Here is a 26485-nt window from a genome sequence, read left to right as displayed (position 1 = left end):
AAAGAAGTTGTGAAATCAAAGGTGGCAGCCATGAAATTAATATTAATGTATAATTAAATTTACTATCATTAACGTCATTACAGCCATTTCATGGCCGCCACCTTTGAATTCACAACTTTTTCACCTAGGCTTTTGAAGGCTGTACCTATATCCTGTCTAATGGTGATACATGTATTACATTAGATAAGTGGTTTAGTTCTTTGCATGATGAGTATAATAACTATTTAATTCTGTATATAATTGCTTGCTAAAGATACTGTATATGTATAATAGCTACAGTATGCTGCCTTTGCTGGATTTAACATATACAGTATACATATAGATTAAATCAATTGATACGGTGGAAATGATCATGATGTGTACACTTTCAAAGCTTTCTTCAGTATATATCACTTCACTATTCATGGTGCATTGGATGTAAAACACAAAAAGGTCAACAGTCACCAATAACATCACAATAACTGCATGTATTCCACATACAAGTAGTTAGCTGTGCAGTTTGAGCTTTCAATCACATAAATACATAAACTAATTAGTTATATAATAATAATTACAATTATGCAGAAAAAAAAAAAAACTTACTGCAAATTCTTTGTGATGGATTCTAAGACAGTCACTGTGTATGCATTGTGTAATTATAACTAGCAGACGACTATGTGTAGACATGGATCAGTGTGTTATCTGAGAAAATGTTTTCAACTTCACCTTTTTCTGGCTCACTGATATTATTTTCACACAGAGCCAAAAGACGCATCATTGTGCTCTCACATTTAACAGCTTGTGCAATTCTTACTACTCCATCCATGTGTAACTCGTTCCCGCCAAGTAACAGAACTTGTAGTCTAGGATTTTGTGCTAATACTAAACACAATTCATCAACTGCTTCATCAGTAATGTTATTATTACTAAGTGTTAACACCTGTAGTTTGGATTTGTGTTTTAATGATTCAAAGATCTTTATTGCTCCCTCAGTTTCCAACATGTTGTCACTTAGATATAGTTCTTGAAAAGTACAACAATTAGAGATGGTGACTGCCAATTCATTTGCAACCTGTTTAGTAACTTCATTGTGAAGCAAATCAAGTTTTCTTAGTCTGCATAGATTTTTAAGTGACATCACAATTTTACAAATTCCTTCACATTTCAATTTGTTATTACCTAGTGACAAATCCTCCAAACAACTGTTACTAGAAATTACAAAAGTAATTGCTTCAGCTGCATCATCAGTAATTCCATTGCTGTTCAAGTTTAATACTCTCAACTTAGTGATACTTTTCAGTGCATGGCATACAGTCACAGCTCCTGTGTCCATTAAGTCATTACCATCCAGGCCCAGGTATTGTAACATTGGATTACACTGAATAACAGCTGCTACACTGTCAGCTGATTGACAACCTATACTGTTATAGCTCAAATCAAGTGCTTTTAATGCTGACAAGTGAACCAGTGAGTTCAAAATGAAGATGGCACCAGCAGTACTTAGTTGATTTCCTCCAAGCCATAACTGTTCCAGAACACTGTTGCATCCTAGAAGAGCTGCCAGTTCAAATGCAGCAACTTCATCTATGTTACTTTGTTCTAAATCAAGAACTCTCAACTTTGAAATGACTGGAAGTAAATAAATAGTTGTAGCTGCATCAACTTGTAACAAAATCTGCTTAACTTTTTGGAAAGTTGAAAGAAAATCATGCTTCTTGATTAAGTATAAGTCATAAAGTTCAATGAAAACAAATGCATCAGTACAGTTAAATAACGAGTAATCAGTTTCATGATTGACCTTGATATAGCTGGATATTTTGTGTCTTTGAAGTTCATAGTTTAAACTCTCTATCTTTTGACATTTTTTAACTGAAGTCACATCTAACAAATGAAGATGGGAGTATGATTTTTCTAAATACAAAACTAAGTTATCAAAATATTTTTCAGCGGAATTCAGAGTTAAACCACCCATAAAGAGTACTTCAAGAGTGTTGATAGTACCAGTTACTTGAGCTAGTTCTGTAACTGCAGAAGGATTAACAGAATTCCATTGTATGTCAAGTGCAATTAAATATTTAAGACTTGCTTTACATGCTTGCACTATTTCAATTAAACTGTTTGATACCAGATTGCCGCATATGTTTAATTCTTTAAGAAGAGGATTATTGTTGATTGCTAGCACCAAGTCAGTTACCACATTATCAGGCATGTCCATATGACCGAGATGTAAAGTGGTAAGTGATGACATGACTTGAAGAGCTCTCAATATTTTGGTAGTGTCATTTTTGAGTTTGCAGCCACTAAGGATCAACCAGTTTATGTTGTTACTAATCACTACTGATGCTATGGCTTCTGCAGCTCTACCATCAACTTCAGTACTATTTATGCACAAATTTTTCAGAGTAGACAAACATTTTAAAGCTTGGCAAATTGATATTACTCCATTTGTTTTGAACTGTTTGGCTAAATACAGAGAATTTAATGTAACATTGTTCATAATAGTAACTGCTAAATCATCAATACAATCACTCGTCATAGAACAGTTATTCAAACATAAGGATGTAAGGGTGTTGATGTTGCACAATGCTTTTGAAAAAGATTTTCCAGACAGTTGGAGACAGTTAAATGACAAATCTAGTACTTCTAAATTCATGTTTGCAACAATGTTAGCCAATTCTACAAAAACCATATCTGGTATGCTGTTATTGTCCAGGTACAATACTTTTAAAGCTGAAACATTTTTAAGAGAGTTAACAATTGTCAGTACACCTGCTCGAAGATCATTATCACTAAGATATAACTTTTCCAAAGAGTCATTGGTATGTATTGCTGATACTATGGCATCTGTTGCTTCTTCTGTGATTTGATTACCTATAAAGCAAAGCTGTTTCACTGCTGTTAAATTACTCAGTGATTGAGCAATTCTTAGTACCTTTTCAGTCCCCAAGTTATTGTTTTTTAACCACAGTTGTTGCAATAAAGTCATATTGGGTATAGCAAGTGCTAATTTATCAACCATTACTTCTGTCATGTTAACACCACCTAAATCTAATACTCTCAAACTAGTGAACTGGCACAAATCGCCCACAATTAATGTTTTTACTCCAGATAAGCATAAATCATTACTTTCCAAGTACAAATTCTGTACACCTCTTAGACTACTAAAATTTGCCAAACAATTGTATACGCTTTCTGGTATATGATTATTCTGAATGTCTAATGTTCTCAGTCTTGGCAGTGCTTCTAGAGCTCTTAAAACTTTTGATATTCCACCCTGAAGGTTGTTATCACCAAGCCATAGCTCTTCAATTGCAGTGTTATTCAATATTAACAAAGATAAATCACCTGCAGCCTTTTCTGTTACCTGGTTTGTTCGAATATTAAGAGATCTCAATGTTGATAAGCAACTCAGCGATTTTGCAATTGTTATTATGCCACTTGTTGTTAGTTTATTGTTTCTTAATCTCAGATCCTCCAATGAGGAATTAGTTGCAATAGCAGATGCTAATTCAACAGCCACTTGTACAGACATGCTGCAATCATTAAAACCCACTGTTCTTAGCTCTGATAACTTTTTTAAAGCTCTTGCTACTTTGATTCCTCCAGAACAAAGTTTGTTGTTACCAAGATACAGTTGCTCTAATCTGGAATTACTTGCTATTGCCAAAGCAATGGCATCACAAGCTTCTTCAGTGATAGAGGTATTATCAAGATTGAGTAGCGTTAATTTGCTTATGGTACTCAATGATTTTACAACTGTTAGGATTCCATTTATACCCAAGTTGTTGCCTTCTAAAGTAAATTCTTTCAAATAATACTGATTGGATACAGCAAGCGCTAAGTTTGAAGCAGTTTTCTCAGAAATGTTACTATGTCTCAAGTCCAGTTCTTTAATTAGTACAGAATTTAAAGCATTTTCAATCTTCATCACACCAGTTTGAAGATTGTTTCCACCAACACAAACATATTTCAATTTGCTGTTACTTAAAATCACTGATGAAATAGCATCACTTGCTTCCTCAGTATAATAATTATTGTAGATACTATATGTTCGTAACTCTGATAACTTGCTGAGTGCTTGTGAAATTGTTTGAACTCCTTTGGTAGTCAACAGATTATCACCTAATGCTACAAACTGTAAAGATTTATTGTTTAAAAAAGCAATAGCTAAATCTTCAGCAGCAGATTCTGGTATTTGGCAACTATAAAGATTTACACTTGTAAGACCAGAAATTTGCTTTAAAGCATTTGCTATTACTTTGACACCTGTGCCAAGAAAGCTTCCGTCGAGATATAATGTTTCAAGCTTGCTATTAGCAAGTATAACAGATGCTAATGCATCAGCAGATTCACAGGTTATCTTATTATTTCCTACATAAAGATGTTTCACTGATGACAAATTAGCTAGTGATTGAGCAATTTTGATCATTCCACCATCACAAAGATTATTGCTATACAAATTTAGGACTTCTAGCAAACAGTTACTTTTAATGGCAGCCGCTAGAGCATCAGCTGCTTCCTCTGGTATTTGATTGTTGTTAATAGTTAATGTTTCAAGTGTAACATTATTGGAATGCAGTGCATTTGCTATGATAGCAACTCCCTTCTTTAGTAGATTGTTGTTGAGATTTAATACTTCTAAATGAACGTTGCAGGATATTGCAACTGCTATAGCATCAGCTGCTTCTTCAGTTATTTGGTTATCATCAATTGCAAGTATTCGCAGTTGAGATAAATGACTTATGGCATTGGCTATTCTTATTATACCATCGTTTTTTAGATCATTACCTCCAATACGTAACACTTGCAGTGATTCGTTGCTTTCTATCGCAAGTGATAATTCATAAGCTACTTTTTTTGTCATGTTGTTATTACTTAAATTCAACTCTACTAATGTTTTAATATGACATAATGCTGAGGCTACAGCAACTCCTTGATGCTGTAAATTATTATCAGCCAAGTGAAGTCTCTCCACATTTTGATTAGCATAAAATGCAACAGCCAAATCATCAGCTATACTCCCTGGAATTTTGTTTTCTGAAAGGCTCAATGTCATGATAGTTGTAATATTCTTCAAAGACGCAACTATAATTCCAGCTTCTTTACGTAGGTTGCAATTAGTAATTTCTACTATAAATAATTTAGTATTGTTTGAAATTAATAATGACAGTGCATTTGCTGTTGTCTCATCAATGTTTGTATTATCAAATAACAGAATTTGTAATGTTTTGATAGAGCTAAATCCATTGAATATCAATTTGTGTCCATAATTATAAAAAGTGCATCCAATAAATGCTGCTGTTTCCATACAACTTTTACTAAAATACAATGACATTTTTTCTGCAGTTTCTTCATCTATTTCACAATTTTTTAGTGTTATGTGAGAAATCGAGTCATTCATATCAAAACTATCAACGAGTTGCTGCTTAGCAGCTCTGTATGCAACCATCGACGCAAAATTAATGATCACCACAGACAGAAGGGTATTTTCATTCAAGTGTGATGCTAGTTTAGCATAGATACCCTCTTGTTTACTTTTGTCAATCACAAATGTCTCCAAAGAATGGCTAACACTGTTTCTAGCACAGCATAATGATAGATATATTTTACTCCACTCAATTTCAAGTGCAACCAGTTTAATAAATAAAAGATGATCTTCAAGAGAATGAGAATGTGATAACTCTTTTTTATACAATTCAATATTGCTATTTTTGTAACATAACATTTTAGAGTGGGTCAATGAAGAGTCCGTAGTACAAATCTTTGCTAACTGAGTAAATGCCTGAAGTGGATCAAGGTCAGCAATCTTTGGAACTACCTTAACTTTTAGCTCCTCACATGGTGTACCATGGATCAAATATTCAAAAAAATTATACATCACACTTTTATCTAATTTTTTTACCAACATTAGCCCAGTGTCTGCATACTTTTTAACAAAAAATGTTTTTCTCAACAAATCAAACTGAACACTAGGAGTTAACGAATTAATATAATAAGTTGCTAAGAACTCCTGAATTGCTACATGAAGAAATTTGTAAGAAATGCAATTTTCAGTCCTCTTCATATTAAAGTATAGTGCAGATTTCAGTAAACCAAGTTCTTGAAATTTATTGTTGGCGGATGCTAAATTAGGGCAAAGTGTTTTTAATTCTTCTGTGGTGAAAACAATTTTATTATCTTCCCAAGTGAAAGCTAATTTTGATAATTCTAAGATATATTGCTGATAACATTCTGGTAGGTGCTGTAAATGTAGTATTTTAAAATCAGGATTGCCTGTCTCTAAATATTGCGCTATCGTTAGAGCAATAAAATATTCATACAACTCAGTTTGATCAGCAGGTAACTCATCAACTTCCTTGAAGGTATACACTAGAATGGACATTATCATAGGAACATTGCAAAGACTGTTAATCTCTTTGTTTTCATCTAAAAACAACAACAGCTTTTCTATTTTATTAGGAGAACCTTGTAGCTCCTTCTGGATATAAACGTTCTTGCTTTTTTCAATAAACCCCAACAAATCTACCTTAACGTCTGTAACATGTTGCAGTTTGTCAGTTGCAATAGGCCCACATGTGACAACCAATTTACTTTGTGCAAAACAAGATACCTTCCGATTTAATGTGTCAGTAAGGAATTGATCACCAGAGATATCAAAGTATTCATCATACCCAAACAATATTATCGTTATATCTTCATTATTTCTTTTGATGAGAACATTCGCACACCGTTCAGAGAACTCTGCAGCAGCCTTATCAAAATTATAAAAGTAGTGGATAAAACTTTGTAAATCACAGATTTTTTGTGTTTGGGGGTCTCGCAAATATACAAAAAACATCAAACAACTATTATCAAGAAATTGACCCTTTGCCCATTGATAAGCCATTTCTTTACAAAGTGTTGTTTTCCCCATTCCTGGGGCACCACTGATAATTATTACCACTGGTGTGACTGTTGTACCATCATGTTTCTCAAATGGTTTAAATGCATCAGCAATATTATGTGATCTTACTAAACTATCGGATTCAGTTTCTACATTATCAGGTGATGGTAACTGATGAGTGCTGTCTGTAAGACCTTCTCTTATTAGAGCTGTCATATTTGAAATTTCTCTTTCACCACGTCCTTCCAAATGGTGTATCAATAATGCATTATCAAAATGTTTTGGGTGTAAGAGCTGCCATATTCCTTCTTGGGAATAGTACCTACCCTTTATGTAGTTTGTTTTGACATAATCAGATAATTGTGAGATTACCTGATGTGCTATAAAAATAACAGCAGTTTTATACGAATGTTGATTAAAATTGAATGCAAACAAACCTACCTATTGTAATATGCATATCGTACATGTGAAAATACATACAGGTGTAGCACATGGGTAACAGATAGGTTTGAGCCTATTATGCTTAAAATATTACCTATTATTCTTTCCAGAATTTCCCAAAATTTTCACCTATTATTCTTTTTTTATTCTTGTGTCTAGCCTATTATTCCATAACAATTCTCATTTAGTTTCTGTAGCTAGTCATGATCTGACTGCTCTATTAGAGTATTTGAGCGTTCTATTAGAGTATGTCGATCTTTTAAAGGCTTTCAGCTCCTTTTCAGCCAGCACTTGTATAATTACGTCAGCTATATATCACTTTTAGTAGCTTAACTCTTTCTTCTAGCTAATCAAGAATAGACATGCCCTTTAATTCCACCGATTATTCCCATGGACACCCAATAATTCTAAAACTATGCCTTTAACCATCCTATTGTTCCGGAATCATTCTCACGAAATTGGTGACCAATTATTCTCAAAATTATGCCGGCATAATAGGCGTAAGCCTAGTAACAGAGTACATTTGCAGTAAGACCAATCCCAACTCTTGATTATCCAAACAGTATACATGACTGGTTAATTAAAAAGTATATAACACTTTTGACACCTCAGATCAAAGGAAACCACAAGGCTATATTTCATGTATTGCCCTGACCAAAGGGTGATATGATATTGCCCTGTGGTTAGAGTGATATCATGATATAAACTGTCTTTGATGCTGAGGCAGTTACAAAGCATCAGTTCCCTTTGATTATTTATATAGAGCTGCTTAAAGTTTTGCATTGTGGGTTTATGTTGGTTTAATTAGGCTAGGCATTTTTTGAAGGAACAATAACTGAGTGAGTCAGCATTGCATAGTTCAGTTACTAGGCATCACTAAATAATCATTTATGCAATGTGTGGATCGCTTTTCTACACATCACATGACAAGATGGCTGAAATTCTCAACCTATACGCCTAAGTATTTATTTTAGCACCTTAGGTTACTTTAAGCATCCACAAAATGGCAAAAATGGTATCACTACAACCAGCGAAAAAAAAACTCACAATCATTTCTTTTTGTGCCCACAATTTAATCCACAATCGATGTTTGCAAACCTCTGTATAAAAGTAATGTGGTGAATGCAGGTTTGTTTCCCTTCACCTATTAGGTGAGCATACCAAGTGGTATATATTACTTATACCATGGCCACTCGGGATTTGCCTGATATATATGCCTGCACCCTCGGGCCTGCGGTCCTTGGGCTTGGACATATATGTCAGGTAAATCCCTCATGGCCATGGTGTAACTATTAAAGTACACAAAAAATTTGGAATTTTCAGCTAGAGTAGGGACCATAGCACATCAATAAAAAGTACTGAAACAAACTGGAGTAGTGCATGATTAGGCCTGTGTCAAATATGCCAGCATAATAAAAAGCATAATACTGGAGTGCTATGCCAGCATAATGGCATATTAGGTAGATATTTCAAAGTATGGAGCTTAATTCCATGAAAGATCAATACTCCCTAATAGAGCAGTCAGTGGAAGCTGCAATAAAACACTCAAATGCATTGTACATAGATCGATACTCTCTAATAGAACAGTCACCTATGTAGTGAAATACTCTAATAGAGCATTCACTGATTAAACTGTTCCAAGATAATTGTAACAAATGTTGTTAACTTAGGAGCATAATGTAAGCATAATAGGAATACTGTAAGAGCATAATGGTAAAAAATTTGGAAAATTCCCAAAAGCATTTTGGGCAAAGTTTTGAGCATATTTGACTCAGGCCTATGTACGATATTAAATCACAGTAAAACAATAAGAAGTGTTATATCCTTACTGTGCATTTCCATTATGGTATCTTGAGCACAGTAGGGCTATAACACTTCTTATTGTTTTATTGTGATTTAATATCATGCATTATTCCAGTACTTTTTATCAATGCACTATGGTCCAAACTTTTTTGTGTACTTGTTTGTTAATTTTTTTGTACTGAAAACACAATTATTATGACTTGTGAACCCACGCATACCACATCAAAAGAAAGAAATGATGCCGCGCATCCCAGCTATCAATTATCATCTGAAAAGTGAAGGATCTGTTACACTTCGTTGTCATCTATGTTCAACCTGTTACACAGTAGTACAAATCAAGAACTGTTCGAAAAGCACCTCTGCAATCAATTTGAAAGTAGCCACTATAAAAATACAGATGATTTCCGTTACGAAGGGAAGCCATCATGTGCTACTGCCAAATTGACACTTTTTTCTGCCAGCAAAGATGAATGGGACACAAAGGAGGACACTGGTAAGTGCATGAAGAATGCATTGTACGTACTGCGGTATACCAAAAGGTACCTTTTGGGCCAAAGTAACGTCAAACAGTGAAACGATCAAGCCTGTAGCCTTTGCCATTATTGAGATACGCTTGTCTGAAGGCATCAGTTATTCAGTCAGTTACTCAGTCAGTTACTCAGTCAGTTACCATTCAGTCACTAAAATTCTGTTTAATAATTTATTTCTAGAAAAATTCATAGCAATTTGTTGAAAGCGTTAGATCTGAAGAGTTGTTTGGGCTTAGATTTAGCTAACCAATACTGTTTTATCATTGTCAGGGAAAAGTGAGGTGGTTTTAGGACGACATTTTTTCATGGTCCATGCTCACACCTTTGTGGTCCCTACTATACAGTACGATACAGGTGTATGTTCATAGTGCACCTTCTATTAGAGTATCATACAGTGTGGTAGTACTGTATGGTAGGCACCCACCCTAAAGTAGCACATGCCCCCTAAAATGTTGCCCATAACAACATCCTAGAATAAACAGTCTTAACATTACTATAGCTAGGCTGGAAGACAGGCAGACCAAAATTTGAGTTTTAGCAATTTTTTTTTTAAATTCGGTATTTGGAATTTTATGTTTTTCATGCTAAATCTGATCTGCCTGCCTGACCAAAGTCACAAGGCTAGAGGCTAATCAACGCAGCACATGGCCACCACAATATAATTATGCCACAACAACAAACTCACCAGCGACATGTGCTTTTTGGAATACCGAAGATCATCTGTCCTCTGTGCCTTTCCTTTTTATCTTCAATTATGCTAGTTGTCATCTTCTTCATGTAACAAAACCATATCGATGCATTATAGAAACTATCTGCCACAAAATTATTTAAATAGTGATCATGTTTCTGTAAGAGGTATGGCCTCATAATTCACTACTATGCATCTTGATTACCATCTAGTAGATACTGTACTAGCAGCTGCACAATATGGTTTACCACTCCCATATACAATTTAGCAGCACCAATACTAATCACGAGTGCAACATGCCTCTTAACGATCTACTCATACTTATTGCAATCAATCATATCAACCACGCTCCTTATTTTTTTACTAGTAGCATAGTGAAAAGCTGGCAAGAAAGACCACGTTCCTTGAAAAGTATTGTTGAGATCCACTCAAGATACTCTAAAAAAAGCAGTCACCCTAATGCAACAGCATTCTAAATATTATTGTGATCAACATGTACCACATTGACTCATAGCAGGACCACCCATGTCTTTTGGGGGCAACTGTGCTAATCTTAGAGGGTACCCAGATAGCTTAAAAATTCTACTTGCACTGTAGGTATACATCAATATGCTCTAATAAATAGAACAGCTATCTAACTACAAATATACACTAATTTAACAGTTAATTTACTACTGTCTTGCCACCTGCTTGACAGAAAGCCAGTCAGGTTACCCTTTTTTGTCACTAATCTGTTCATTCATATTAATTCACAAACCTGCATGTTTCTGATTGCTTATGTTTACAGGTAGTTGCCAACTTAATAAACATTCTTATTGTCTTACGCACATTAGGTCACAGTAAAATGAAATACTTGAATATCATTGGCTACTTGCAGGTATCTAAATCCTGCAGATCTCTTGTTTATGTCTCAATAGATCCCCATCTCTGAGGTGATACAAAACACCGGGCAAAACACAACAATTACATGCTGTAACACTGGCAATGCATGGGCATTTAACTGGATAGCAAGTACTGTGTACTAATTGTGACCAAATTTTGGAAAATCACCCTCATGGTCATGCCTGAAACAATTAGAATTTTTGAAACTAGCATGGTGCTGATAATAACTGAAAACACTTTTCAATATTTCTAAAACATTATTTTTTGTAATTCAAGGTATCTATGGTTTATTCTACCCTTAAATGGGTAGGAATGTAACTTATAATGCTGTGTTTCAGAACTAGACAATTAATGTGTCGAATGTGCCCATAAGGGTGATTTTCTAAACAATTACAGGGAGCCGTGTAATTTACTAACTCTACTCAACGCCACAATTCTTATGTCACAAGAAGCTGTGATGGTACATTAATGAGCTGTGGTCTAAATAAGTTAGACATTGAAACACAGGGTTCCATGGAACTTAGAAACCCTCAAGCCCTGTAGTAGTGTCCTTGCTTCACTTGGGTGCCACAACACATGTATAGGGCCTTTGGGAAGAACTGTGTGTTTTGATGTCTAACTATTGTATACAACTGTTATACACACCATTTAAAGGATCCTTCTGAGGTATATCTGATGACAAAGGAACACTCTTTGTCAGGGCAGGGGAGTCAATTGCTGCAAGAACATCTTTCCAAGTAGCATTGGTATTCTTAGCTAACCACATTTTTAGCATCTCATTACAGCACCACTGCAGATTTGTTGGATTTTCTGCCTCAGTTGCATCAAGACATGTTGTCAGTAATCCAAGTGAAATTCCAATGACTTTCCAGTGAGCAGCATAGTCAGGTGTTATAATTCTAAACAAGTCTTTTAGCAGTGGTTTTCTGTTGAGAACTGAGAAAATTCAAATAACATACATACTGTAAGCACATGTATATATATATGTACATACATATCTTTGTATACAATACATCCTATGGATTTAGACAAAATGTGATGCATCATTTTAGCTAAGTTGTGTGGTTTACAACAAATAGGGTGGCAGTATGAAAAATCAAATGGTAGAAAACAGCCAATAAATGGCTGCAGTGGTGTTAATGTCAATAAAGTTGTAACTAAAGATGGTTCGCATTCACCTGAGCCCCCACCAAATGCAGTGGTATTAAGGAGCTGAACATCTGTTCACTCCCAATGGTTATGTACTGGAAAAAACATGTTTTCATATTGCAAACATGTTTTCATGCCTGAATCGTCTGTACTAAAATAAAAGTATGGCATATTTTTAAAGCCGCATAACTCACCTTCTTGCTGGTGTTAAAGCCCTTTTATAAAAAAATAGTTCCAGGATTTAAAGGGCTTCACAGCACTACTAAATGTTTTGGAAGCTGGCCCATGTAACAAGAGTTATTAGCAAAAACCAAGGGCTCAGGTGAATGCAAACTAACTATATACAGGTTTAATAAGAAGGCGTGGCACTCATTTTAATATAATGCAATCTGGATTTGTGTAGTGCAAAAAGATTGGTAAAATCAATACAGGCAAACATTTTTCTAAGTATTTCCGCTCACTCTATTACTACATCAATTAATCACTACCCAAAATAGAAACCTTGCAGTCATACTTTATCAATACTTGGCCTTAGCTGAAAAAGAATAACAGGGTGACTTTTCTGTACAGGTGGTATATGAATGCGAAATTTAAATCACTTCCCAAAACTTATTTTTAGCATCTGAAAAGTAACTGATTATTCCATGCTCAAGTTCATTAATGGTTTTAGTCCTCAAACCACCCGCTTTTATCCTTGTTGATAAGTTAATTGCAGTTGACAATGCATTTTTTTGCCCTATAAAAATGGCTGGTAATTTGCACACATGATGCAATTTTATGACCACACCTCTTCGTTAAACACGTCTATACTACCACTTGCCAATAAAACAAAATTATAATTGTTAAATGCTCATGCGTCGTCGACAATTGTTAATATTGCAATACTCTAAATAGAATACACATTTTTGAGAACTTCTAATAGAACACACACTAGGTAGATTTACGAAATTACAGTAGAAATTAAGTGAACAGCCATGACAGCAGTGGCTCACTAGTGGTAAAGATATGGATGTTAGGTGTGGAGGTCCCTGGTTCGAAGTCTGACAGATTTTTCCAACATTTTTGTGCATTTTTTAACTCCATGGAGACTGTTCTATTAGAGTATTTTAATCCCGCCATTTTACACTTGTTTGGCTTTTGCTTTATATCTCTGTAATTCCATTAATCTTCAAACCACAATAATGAACTTCAATTATCAAGTCATTCTCATATGCAGTTTACCTTGTAGCCATGACAAAAGTTTGATAATTTTTACACAAAAAGTTAAGGTTCATAGCACTGTGGTACGTGAATCCCAGCGAAATTTCAAAGCAATGTTATATATTAGTACGTTTTACAAATTTTTATGCGAAAACAATGATCTAAGCATCTAATCCCCAGGAAACACTTCACAAAGAAAAAAAAACAAAGAAATTATGGCTGGTGAGAATTCAATCAAATTTGCTGTGTGACCTACTATACGGGGTGGACAGCTATAATGCAAAAAAATGGTGTGAAGAGGCCATGGAGCTATGCATGCATGAAAATCGTATTTTCATTATTCCTGTCAATATACTCATGGTGTGGCATGCCAATTTTTTTTTGGCCACACAACATACTATCATGCAGTGGCTTAATTAGCTATCATGCTACTATGTACAGCCTGTTACACGGCATTACAAATGAAGAATAGTACAAGAAACATTTCAATCCAGTCACTTTGGAAAATACAGAAGGCACTTTTGGGCTTGGTTATACCTCATCAATATTGCCAAGGTGCTGTAAAGGCATTCATTGCGAGGCTGGTTTCTGGCCAATATTTTTTGTGAGAATGTGCAAACATCCATGATCCCTAATATGCAGTACTACTACATGCACTGTATGTAGTGTATGATACAGGTAGCTGCATGGTACAGTATCAAATTTTTATTTCTATAAGTTGTAAAATATCAATTTATTAGAGACCACATTTTCAACTAATTGATTTTCAGTATTCAATTTGTTAAACTATTAACAGGAGCTCATAAGCACCACAAGAACTTTGGCGCTTATAAACTGATAATAATGCAGCTATTATTTTATAACTATAATTAGGTAGTTCTATATAGTAGGGATCTCCTAGAAACATTTTACATGATGAAAAGCACCTTTATGGAAAAGCCTTAATGTTGCTAAGGCCAAATATAGAGTTAATAATAGTAAAACATTTACAGAAGGTCAAAAATTAAATTTTCAAGAAAAGTTTTTAGCCTACCTGACTACAGTCACAAGGCTAGCTAGACCTCTCTAGTTTCTTTACTTTTTATTGCATACTACCAATAACAGGTGTGATAGATATTATTGATTGCAATAAGTACATTAAAAGTGCATGTCAAGCACTTGGCGCTGCTAAATCATAAAGGGGTGTGGTTAATCTTACCATGCACCTGCTAGTACGGTGTCTACTAGCTGGTAACCACACCTCAGAATGATGAGTTGCGAGGCCATACCTCTTACACCGTTCACACTAGCCCAGTAGCACGGTTCGGAACGGTAAAGCTCGACAAAAAGTGCAATGTGAACACCGTCCATACCGGGCCAAACCGAACCGAGCCAGCCCACCCGATTGAACCAGGCCAGCACGGTACGGTATGATTCTTACTCACCAGGCGCACAAAATAATTATTTTATAAACTCAACATGAAGGGCTCAGGAACACTGTTCGACACGAGGTTCAGCACGGAAGAAACCCTAACGACAGTTATGAACTGTTTGTCGTCGTGGCAGTTACTGTTTCACTCACTTCGATTCGCGGCATGATTTCTGCAGTCACAGTTTCAGCTACATGGCCGCCTATCTAGTTGAAATGAAAGAATTCCAGCACAAGAGGCTTGAAGGGCAAGAGCTGCATCCAGTTTTAGTAAGTAAACTAAATAATATTTAATTGTGCGTTTATGGAAACCAGATGACTTAGCGAGCGAGACTGCATAGTGTGAACAATCCTGGGGCTGGAGGGATTTTTTTCCTTACTTTGGCCCCTTTTCTGTTACACCTTATTCAGTCAGTAAAGTCAAGTCACTAGGTCTAAGTCCTTGTAGGTTAGGTAATCCTAAGGCTGCAGCACATGTTGCTGTCAGACCTTCAGTGCTGGTCACTGTAAAGTGCTAATAATAAAAAATAAAAATAATAAAAACAGAGGCAATACTGGACCGTACCGAACCAAGTCGAACTGAACCGTGCTACTGTGAACGCAGTGTAACAGCAGTGTGAGGACTTTTAAATATTTTGTGGCGTATAAACATGAAAAGTGTTACTATGGAAAATTAATGATTTCATTGCATAAGACAACGAGCATTATTAAAGATGAATGGAGTAGCAAGGAGTAGAAGGCTGCAATATCTTCAGAACCCCAAAAAGCACATGCTGGTAAGCTTGTTCCTGTGGTGTAACATGATGACTATGCGCTGCATGGTTTAGCCTCACCTGCACCTGCAGATATACTCTAGTGAACAATTAACTAAGACCCATGACTGAATTAGGGATTAAAGTTAATGTCCACTAGTATATCTGCAAGTGCAGGTGACCTCACTTGTTTACTTTTTATTTCTATGATCCCTAATCAATCTTTTTTTCCTTCTGCTTGTTTGTTTACTTTTTGTATCATGATTATCACTGATGAACCCCACACACCACATCAAAAGAAACAGTGACACCAGACTAAATATTTTTGTCTGAACATGTGCCCAACTATCAGTTATTGAAAAGTATATCACCCATTTCACTTAGTTTCTAACTACCTGTATGTTCAGTGCATTACACAGTTTTAAATGAAGGATAATAGGAGTAGCCCCTCTACAATCAATCCAGTTACCACAGAAAATACAGATGATTCACTGGGAAGCCGCCTGCTCTACTGACAATCAACACCTTATACTATCAGCAAGAAGAAATGGGACACAAAGGAGGACAAAGGTGAGTCCATGATGCGTGCATTGTACATACTGTACTGTGGTATGCCAAAAGGCACCAGTCCAGCTGAAGCAACCTCTAACAGCAAAAAAAATCAAGCCATAGCCTTAGCTGTTATCGAGTTATGCTATCAGACAGTTAGTTAATCAGTCAGCCAGTCAGCAGAAAATTCCACTAAACAAATTCCATGGTAACTTATTGGAAGCATTTTGGGTTGCACTTTTGGTATACCTAACCAATGCTACCAACCAGCGTTGATACTGGGTCACTACTGTTGACCTGGATGACCCACTGATCCGGATTAATTAAAGCCGAGGTGTGCGATAAGAGCTATATTTTGGCTAGTCTCGAGCGAGCGAGACTACGTTTTGAGCGTTCGATTGAGTAAACAGGGGCGGATCCAGACTTTTAGAATTGCAACTTCAGCCTAGCTGTAGGTTGAAGACCAAAAAAAAAAAGGTCACCACCTACTAACAATAGTTACCCCTCACCATAGATACCCTCAGTTTCATGCTACATACTGCACTTACTAATAAATTGGCATGGTTGAGCGTATGTTTGTAACACGATAAGTGGGCGTGGCTCATGAAAGAGCTACGCGATAGCGTTTATAAGTTTCCACGTCGTCAAATGAACAATTTTGTTTCCCACGTGATCCAATTCGGGTCAGACCCGGATAATTTGTAAACCGGGTCAGACCCGGATGATCCGGAGAAAATGTGACCCGGTTGACCCGACCCGGTTTCAATGCTGCTGCTAACTGTGCCAAGGCGCAATGAAGGTATTGTGAGTCCGTTTTCTGGTCAATATTTTTCACGAAAAGGTACAAAGCACCATGACCCCTAATATACAGTACTACTGAACTGTATGACAGGATCCAAAGAATATGATAGGGTGTCAAAGTTTTAGCATGAATATCACAGAGTAAAGTGGTACTGTTATTTCTGTAGTGTGATTGAATAGATTGTAGATGTGCTTCTTGCACTGTATTTTTTTTCATGCTGCGTAATAAGTGGAACATAGCTAAAACTGAAAATGCCATTTTGTATTTTTATTGATTCATAGTGGGAGGTTCATACTGTCTATCTAATTTTCGTAGTGTGACTGGATTGATTGTAGAGGAACTTCTTATGCTGTTCTTCATTCTGATCCAAGATATAATATTGTATGTAGCTAAAAATGAAGGAGAATAGCCACTTCATTATCTGTATTCAGAGGCTTCGAGCCTTCTCACAGGTTCCTAGTGGGATAGCATTCACAGCATAAACATGGCTCACCAATAATGAATTGGAAGTTTTGCATTTGAGTATAAAGATCATAGAAATTAAAAGGCAACAAAACAAGGGAAGTCCTCTGCTGTATGTACACCTGCAGCTATACTAGTGGACATTTAATCTCATGATTGTACAGAGTATATAACCAAATTTGTAGAATTAATACCTGCTAGTGTAGCTGCAGGTGAATCTCCCTTGTTTCATAGCTTTTTATGTCTATAATCCCCAAGTTCTCTTACATTAGTATAAATACAGTATGTACAATCAACTACAATTACCTTCATCAGTTATCCTAACGTACTCTAAAGTAAGAAACTTGCTCATTTTAAAATCTCCCTGTTGCAAAAAAAAAAAAGTTAACAAAACAGATCATAATATAAACTATGGTCAAAGAGTCTTTTCAAAATAAATGTATGGTACATTCATGATCATGATTTTCAGTTCTTTATGCACGAACATGAAAACAATGTTCCTTTTAAGTGTTTGCTGCTGTAGTGCATTGTATTAAAACCTCATATTATGCATTGTTACTATGTATATTATAGCATCTATGTGTCACATGAAATTGGAGTGAAACCACAAAGTAGTAGGGACCACAAAGGTTTGGGCGTGGCCCATGAACTAAAAAAAATCATCCAAAAACCAGCCTTACTTTTCCCTGACGACAATGAAGCAGTATTGGTTAGGTAAAACTAAGCCCAAACAAGCCTTCAGATCGCTTTCAAAAGATGCTATGAATTTACTTATTTTATAAAATTATTAAACAGAATTTTCTGGTAACTTACTGACTGACCGACTGAGTAACTGACTTATAGACAAGCGTAACTCAATAACGGCTAAGGCTACAGGCTTGATTGTTTCACTGTTCAACATTACTTCAGCCGGACATGTGCCTTTTGGCATACCGCAGTACGTACAATGCATTCTTCATGGACTTACCAGTGTCCTCCTTTGTGTCCCATTCACTTTAAACTAACAAAGTGCACATTCAAGAGAAGAGCTCAGTAGAGATATAACACTTTTTATTGTTTTACTGCGATTTAATATTGTGCACTACTCCAGCTTGTTTCAGTACTTTTTATCGAAGTGCTGTGGTCCCTATTCCATTTAAAAATTCCAATTTTTTAATGTACTTGCTTGTTTTGTAAAATATGAAAGGTAAACCCACGCATACTGCATCAAAAGAAACAATTATCATCTGAAAAGTGAAATATCCATTACGATTCATTGTCGGCTATGTTCAACCCATTACATAGCACTACAAATCAAGAACTGTTCGAAAAGCACCTCTGCAATCAAAGTAGCCACTACGAAAAATACAGACAATTTCTGTTACAAAGGGAAGCCATCACATGCTACCGACAAATCAATACCTTTTACTATCAGCTAAATGAATAGGACACAAAGGAGGACAATTGATAGCTGGGGTGCGAGGTACCATTTCTTTCTTATGTGTGGGTTCACCAGTCATAATAATTTTATTTTACATAAAACAAGTGCACAAAAATACTTGGAATATTTAGCTAGAGTAGGGAACATAGCACATCAATGAAAAGTATTGAAACAAGCTGGAGTAGTGCACGATATTAAATCACAGTAAAACAACAAGAAGTATTATATCCCTACTGTGCATTTCCATTGAGCACAGTAGGGATATAATACTTCTTATTGTTTTACTGTGCTTTAATATCATACACTACTCCTGGTCCTTGTTTCAGTACTTTTCATCGATGGTGCTATGTTTCCTACTCTAGTTGAAATTCCTTGTGTACTTGCAACTCAATTTCACACAGCTTTTAATAAGCAAATGTATTCTCCCAGCTAGCTAAAGTACTTATAGAACATTAATTTTGTGCATTTTAAAGCAATTTGGGCCACTTCACAACTGCATGGAGAATAGGCATAAAGAAGGTGTTTATAGGCATAAAGAAGGTGTTTATACACTCTCAACCATAGTAGGGACTGTAAATCAGTAAGGTACCATAAATCTCAATTATTATTGTACGTCTATTATCAGCCAAATTATATAAACAACTTCAATGAAAATAGCCTTGGAAACATTTGTTTAAGCCTAAATGGGTTAATGCTATTATGTCTAACTGCATGTACTTTCTTCCTTTACCTTACACTGCACGTAAGCAGCCAAAACACAAAGAACTGGGATGCGGTCTAAAAGAACGTGCCCAAAATCATCACAACAATAGTTGAAAACAAAGCCTGTAGATTAATTTGAAAGTGATATGTGGGTGAAAAAGTAAATAAAGGACATTAACAGGTTAAAGGCCAAAGGTCATGCATCAATTCCCCCGGCTCTCTCTTTTTAGCCTGTTCATATAGTGGAGGGAATAGTTAGTGGGGTGGGAATTTAGAGCCAAGCTGATCGATATCATAGATTATAGAGGAGCGCGTAAGGTGCTTTGAAGTTCTCTATAATCTATGTCGATATGCACCTCAAGGCCCGACGACCAGGTGTGAGAGGTCCCTTGGCGGCTTTAATATCACCCTTAAACGTCTAGCTACATACGGTAATAAAACTTCATTAGCACACGAACACAGCCGGCACCCAACTGAGCCGGCACCCCGAAGAACATGCACTGATAAAAGCGGTTCGCCGTGAATGCTAGCTACAGTAGTTACATATGTAGTAAGTTACCTTTAAAATATCTACTTCGCCTCGATCTACTTTTGCTCAAATCAGTGGCACAATCTCAGTACAGACCACAAAGCGACAAATTAAAATTAAGTCAAAAAATGGCGTAATTTAAAACACATAGACTAGCTAGCGCAACCACAACTTCCGTGGGGGTATAAAGTGGAAATTCCCGTCACTTTAACACCGACTCCGAGGCGTTTATGCGGCTTCGAAAGCCCTAGTTGGAGCGTCCTTACTGGCAAGAAAATAGAACGTAGTTAGCTAGTCCTGTCGTGCTCTAGAACTCTTGCTAGCTGAGTTTATAGCTACGTCTAATCCACGATCTGTGGTGGAGAGCGCTAAATTTGAATAATAAAATAATATTTAATAAGTTAGATTTAAGATTTATAGCTCAGCTGGTTTTCCCAGGGGGGTGAAAATCCCTTAATGGTACAATCACACGAATACAATTTGCTACAGCTTTTAATAGTCTAGCTAGCAAACTATAATAATTACATTAAGTATTATAATATAGGTGAACGTAACATAATTAGTCAAGATACAAAAATTAACTAGTAAGCCGGTGTGGCAAGGAAAAAAACAGTGATAAAAGAATTTAACTACATAAAAGAATTATTAAAGTTCAAGATTCCCCGACCATTCTGGATAGGCTATCTCTTGCCATCATTGAAAAAGAAATTGGACCAGCAGCCAAGTCAAAAATCCATCTGCAGGTTGATTTAGTGACCTTGATCTCATTTTGAATATAGTTTAAAAGATGACAAAGATGATGTGATTCTATTATATTTAGCTGAAGTGCGACAGTTACTGAAGAAGCTATTGCTAGAGGGAAGATGAAGAACTTGATAGTTTGCTAGTAGAAGTATTACATTGATTCGAAGCATCTCGGCAGCAGCAATTTGTGGCATCTCTGTGAATTTGTGAATAGTGGAGAACTACAAAAACTTGATAGCTTGATAGACCCTATTACAGAGAAACATTGCAACAATTTGAGGTGAGTTTATGTGTGACTTGGTGAAGGCGTAACTAGTCACAGAGAAGAACCACAAGAACTTGCATCACAACAGACCTTCAGCACTTGTGCTGTAAAGCATTAATAAATAAACTAGTGTCCATTAGGTTCTACTTGGGGTACTTAGAAATATTGAGTTACTCTCTAGAATTCCTATGGATATAATTACATGAAAATAACAAGGAGAAAACATCCTGACCACCTGGTAGACTCCTGTAAGCGTTCGAGCGTAAATCGGATGGCTGCAGGTTCAAGGCTACCTAGGTCCAGTCATGGATTTTTTCTCCTTTCTACAACTTTTCAAACACACCTTATGTAGCTAAAGTCTTTGAGCAGGCTGTAGGACCAGGTGTCCTACAGACCTTCAGCACTTGTGCTGTAAAGCATTAATAAATAAACTAGTGTCCATTAGGTTCTACTTGGGGTACTTAGAAATATTGAGTTACTCTCTAGAATTCCTATGGATATAATTACATGAAAATAACAAGGAGAAAACATCCTGACCACCCGGTAGACTCCTGTAAGCGTTCGAGCGTAAATCGGATGGCTGCAGGTTCAAGGCTACCTAGGTCCTGTCATGGATTTTTTCTCCTTTCTACAACTTTTCAAACACACCTTATGTAGCTAAAGTCTTTGAGCAGGCTGTAGGACCAGGTGTCCTACAGACCTTCAGCACTTGTGCTGTAAAGCATTAATAAAATAAAAAAACAAAAAAAAAAAAAACAATTCGAAGTGACTCAGCAGTAGCTAGCAATTTGTGCCATCCCCGTGACTTTGATAAAGGCGTAAGCATGGACTAGAGCTACTGTAGCTACAAGACTTGCTAATTGTTGAACTTTTTGTTTTGGCTATAGTTTGAATTTGTAGTCACATAGCTGTGATTGTTTGTTTGTTTGGTAACCACAAGTGTCTACTTGTGGTCATTAATCCTTCCAAATAATGCATGTGTGTTACACTCCAGACCAGCGGCGGAGCAAGTAGTTGATATGAGGGGGGGCTGGGCTGACCCAGACTTATTTCTATAGTTTGGTAAGGTGAGACCAAAACAAAAAAAAAAAAAAAAAAAAAATGTCGCAACCAACTGACAAGAGCTTTCCACCTCACCAGCTACCATTTCTAGCTGATAAACTACATAAAAATCCTTACATACCGAACGGAAGAAAACTTTGGCGAATCAATAGCAATTCGCCAAAGTTTTTTTTCGCCAACTTACAGGCAATCACGTGAATGAGCACTCCACGGAAGCGTGTCGAACCGAGTGTCGAACAGGAGTGACAAAATGGCTATGTCAATCTTAAATTACTACAAACGTACCAAGCGTGACTCTGTGTCATCTTCGAGTACTAACCTACCCGATCCCCAAGGGCCTTTGAGTTCGTCAGTGGTCAGTTCCGCCTGGTGCGATTTCTAGTGCCAACAAGAAGGTAACTGAAAAAGTGTATTCTGTGGCAAAGTACCTGATGGCAGCCGTAGTTCCATACTCGGCAGCTCTTCGGGCTATCATCAGCTTTTGCGCATCTGTTAGCGTCTGATAAGGTCCTCTACAGGGCTTTTTTCCATCTGGTTTTTCCTCAAGTTTTTCAGTTACCTTCTTGTTGGCACTAGAAATCGCACCAGGCGGAACTGACCACTGACGAACTCAAAGGCCCTTGGGGATCGGGTAGGTTAGTACTCGAAGATGACACAGAGTCACGCTTGGTATGTTTGTAGTAATTTAAGATTGACATAGCCATTTTGTCACTCCTGAGACCGCAGGAAAGCTGAGCTGCCCCCGCTCAAAGAAACATCTGTTCGTCGACTAAAAGACCTCTATAAGGAACAGCTACGTGTTGAGGGAGACATTCCAAGTGTAGAGGATTTTGCAAGGTTCACAACGAAAAAGAACGGACGTCCGCTGAAAATAGGAGAGGACCTAGATCAGCAGGTTAGAGAATACATTCAATACCTGAGGTCCACTGGCACTAGTATCAATACCACAGTGGTCATCGCTTCTGCAGAAGGAATTTTGATGCAGATATGCTGTCAAGAGTAGATCTCAATAAAGGCTGGGCACAATATTTGCTTCACAGAATGGGTTACGTTAAGCGCAAGGCGACCACAAAGGCAAAAGTGACTGTTGAAAACTTTGCTGCAGTAAAGGAAGATTATTTGCTAGAAATCAAGCAAGTAATAACAATGGATGAAATTCCAGCTGACCTGATCATCAACTTTGATCAAACTGGGTTAAGCATTGTACCATCCTCTGACTGGACAATGGAAGCTAAAGGAGCTAAGAGGGTAGAAGCAGTGGGAAAAGATGACAAAAGGCAGCTCACTGCTGTTTTAGCTGGATCTCTTACTGGTGATCTCTTACTGGTGATCTCTTGCCACCTCAGATTATATATCAGGGGAAAACTCCACGTTGCTTACCGAAGCACAGTTTCCCTGAGAAATGGCACATAACATATTCCATTAATCACTGGTCTAATGAAGACACTAAGAAAGAATATGTTGATAATGTCCTACTCCAGTATATTACTGAAAAGAGGCAGAGTCTTGGCCTGGCCATTGACTATCCAGCCTTAGTGATCTTTGATAACTTTAAGGCCCAGTGTACCTCAGCTTTTCTTACCCAGCTAGATCAGAACAACATTAATGTGGTGCTTGTTCCACCTAACTGTACCGATCGATTACAGCCACTTGATGTTAGTGTTAATAAAGCTGTGAAAAATCAGCTTCGTACGGAATTCCAGTCTTGGTATGCACGTCAAGTACTCCGGCAACGTCAAGAAGGTCAACAAGATTATTGACCTAAAAATGGGTACCGTTAAACCACTTAGTGCAGCTTGGATAGAATCTGCTTGTAACTATGTTAAAAACAAGCCAGAAATCATAATCAATGGTTTTAAGGAAACTGGAATTGCTTCATGTATTTAGTTGTCAGCTATAGTTTATAAGCATTGATTGATTGTAATAACCATTACACATGTCATTATTATTATTGGTGATCAGAATGTAATCAAATAAAATCATTGTTAATTTAAGAGACAACTGTAATGAAATCATTTGCATGGAAATGGTGTCATAACTTTCTTTGTGTAACAGTCCACCAAATGGCCTCTCATCTTCTTTTGGTGAAACTTTATCTTACTAGGATTTAACTTAAACACTGAAGCAACAGCAAATGCGAGAGAAAACAACCCACAATCTTTGCTCCCAGTTCGCTTTTGACACCGGCACATAGTGATTTTGAGTTCCTCTGAGCCTGTCTGATAAAGATTTCTAATGATTGAAATGGTCTGCTTGTCACAGTAGGAAAATAAAGAATTAAACACCCTCACTTCATTAGCCTTGCAGTTTATGGTGGTAACAGTTATCCAGTGAAATCTTGAAGGGCAGTGAACAACTTGAACACTGTTTTCACCATCTTGCATTCTACACTGATATAAAGTTGTGCGCAGTCCATTAACCTTCGGATGCTTTTCCTTTAGTAAACGTTGGCCATAATTTATCTCTGCATCTGTCAGCTCTACTCCCATGATAATATTCTCAGCATCAAAAAGTTTTTGCTTTTTGGAAGGTGGTGAATTAGTGCTTTCTGTTAGATCTATCATCATGTCCATTGAGTTATCTTTAGTTCTGTGGCTTTCTCCACCATTACTGACAGCAAGAGTAGAGCATGAGGCTTGAGATAAATCGCGCCCATCAGCTTTGTCCATCGAGTTATCTTCGTCTTTCTCCACTCTTTCGTGGTTAGCCGCGCCACTAGTGACATCACGATTGTTATTCATAGTAGAGCACGAGGCTTGAGGTGAATCCCCACTATCAGCTGGACTTGCAGTGAAATTAATTGTGACTTTTTCGATATTTAATGCCGACTCTAACAGGCGTATAGTCTTGGTAACCTCCTTTTGATTTGCTGCAACGAACTTGAGAATACAAGGTATTTCCAACCCACCTTGTACCAAATCCGACGAATATCGGCGAGCCCCATGCAGCTACCTGGCACATAACATTGCCACCACGTCTAATGAATATGGAACATATTGCAGAAATCTTTTGGGGAATGTGCCCAACTATTTTAATTTCACCATCGATGACTTTCTTTATCGCCACGGCGTGCGTATCATGAGCATTTCCAGGCTCCCGCTCACAGGCTAACCTCTCTCCAACACTAGGGCTCTCCCAAATGAGCATATACTCATGGTATCCATCATAGAGTCCACAGAAAACGAAACCGTCGACATCGCCTCGTGTTGCTGCACGAGTGCATCAATTAGAGTTATTGTCTAGTAAATTCGCCGAACTTTTTATCCGCCAAATGTCCGATTGTGGGATTTGCCAAAGTTTTTCACCGCCAAAGTTTTCTTCCGTACGGTACATCAAAATTTGCGATTTTATTGGGCCATAACTCAATGTAGGGGTACGTATGCTATCACTTTCAAATTTTTACCTGTTATTGTTCAATGCAATGAGAGAAATTTGCAAAACTTTAGGTCAATAGTTTACTGACTGGTCAAGTTACAAGCAGTTAAAGTTGAAGATTTTGATGTGTGTGGAAGCCTGGTTTTGTCAAATCTGGTCACGATTTTACATTTTCAATGAGAGAAGTTTATGAAGATTAAAGTATGTTCAGAGACACTGCAAACATGCATAACCAGAATAAAGTATGAAACGTAATAGCCAGTAATGAGCAAGGCATTCTTAGAACATTAAAAACTCTGCATGCACCAGTAGCTTTTGCATGGCATAATTATAGAAAAATTGTGTGGGCAGACAACTGAGGCAAGTTAAAAACCTGGAGAAGTTGATGCTTTTTTGCACTTGAAATATTGCCTAATTTTATGCTGGCATTATAACAACATTATAATTACTTTTTGCTATATTTTGCCAAAATTATGCTGACACAATAGACTTATGCCTAGTAAATTACAAACAGCTACTCGTGCATGGTCTACTAAATGTAACTATAATCTTGGGAAAAGCCTATAAGATAATAATAAGCTACAATGATTCATAAGACACATGTATCTAATTAGTGCATTTCACAGCTAGTCTCTCATCCCCTGTACCTAATATATAAAAATTGTTATCAGCTCCCTCACTCAAGAATTAATTAATACTCATTTCTCTTGTCAACCATTAAAGATTGTGGAACAGCTATTCTCAGCCAACATGCAAGCAGTCACCTCTCCAACTTTAGAATATACTCTTAACTCTTTGACTGTATACAAAGGAACTGTTTATACTGTCAACTACTGACAGTAACACCTCCTTCCCCAACC

At 36.8% G+C, this 26485-nt stretch overlaps 1 protein-coding gene across 2 annotated transcripts; it reads right to left on the bottom strand.

Annotated features, from left to right (window-relative positions):
• Positions 1–224: 224 nt before the first annotated feature.
• On the bottom strand, positions 225–20324 carry LOC136263948 (protein NLRC5-like). Of its 2 annotated transcripts, XM_066058616.1 has the most exons (4): positions 20210–20324; positions 17835–17892; positions 11852–12142; positions 225–7242 (listed from the first exon to the last, which is right to left on the bottom strand). In XM_066058616.1, the coding sequence occupies exons 2-4, from the start codon at positions 17878–17880 to the stop codon at positions 653–655; spliced, it is 6927 nt and encodes a 2308-aa protein (XP_065914688.1). In that variant the 5' UTR covers positions 17881–17892; positions 20210–20324; the 3' UTR covers positions 225–652. The 2 variants fall into 2 exon arrangements, with proteins under 2 accessions (XP_065914688.1, XP_065914696.1); XM_066058624.1 differs by lacking the exon at positions 17835–17892 and having other exon boundaries at positions 226–7242; positions 20210–20289.
• Positions 20325–26485: the final 6161 nt, after the last annotated feature.

This window comes from Dysidea avara, chromosome 1 (assembly GCF_963678975.1).
Source record: "Dysidea avara chromosome 1, odDysAvar1.4, whole genome shotgun sequence".
Lineage (NCBI taxonomy): Eukaryota > Metazoa > Porifera > Demospongiae > Dictyoceratida > Dysideidae > Dysidea > Dysidea avara.
The sequence above is the reverse complement of the archived record's forward strand: the minus strand, read 5'-3'. Positions and strand labels throughout refer to the sequence as shown.

Excerpts from the sequence above, each read along its gene's own strand:
- LOC136263948 (XM_066058616.1), bottom strand. The coding sequence starts at position 17,880 with ATGAGCAAGTTTCTTACTTTAGAGTACGTTAGGATAACTGATGAAG. Across the intron at positions 12,143-17,834 it reads CGTTAGGATAACTGATGAAG|TTCTCAACAGAAAACCACTG; the intron begins GTAATTGTAGTT and ends GAATTTTCTCAG. Across the intron at positions 7,243-11,851 it reads TCAGAAGGATCCTTTAAATG|CACATCAGGTAATCTCACAA; the intron begins GTGTGTATAACA and ends TTATTTTTATAG.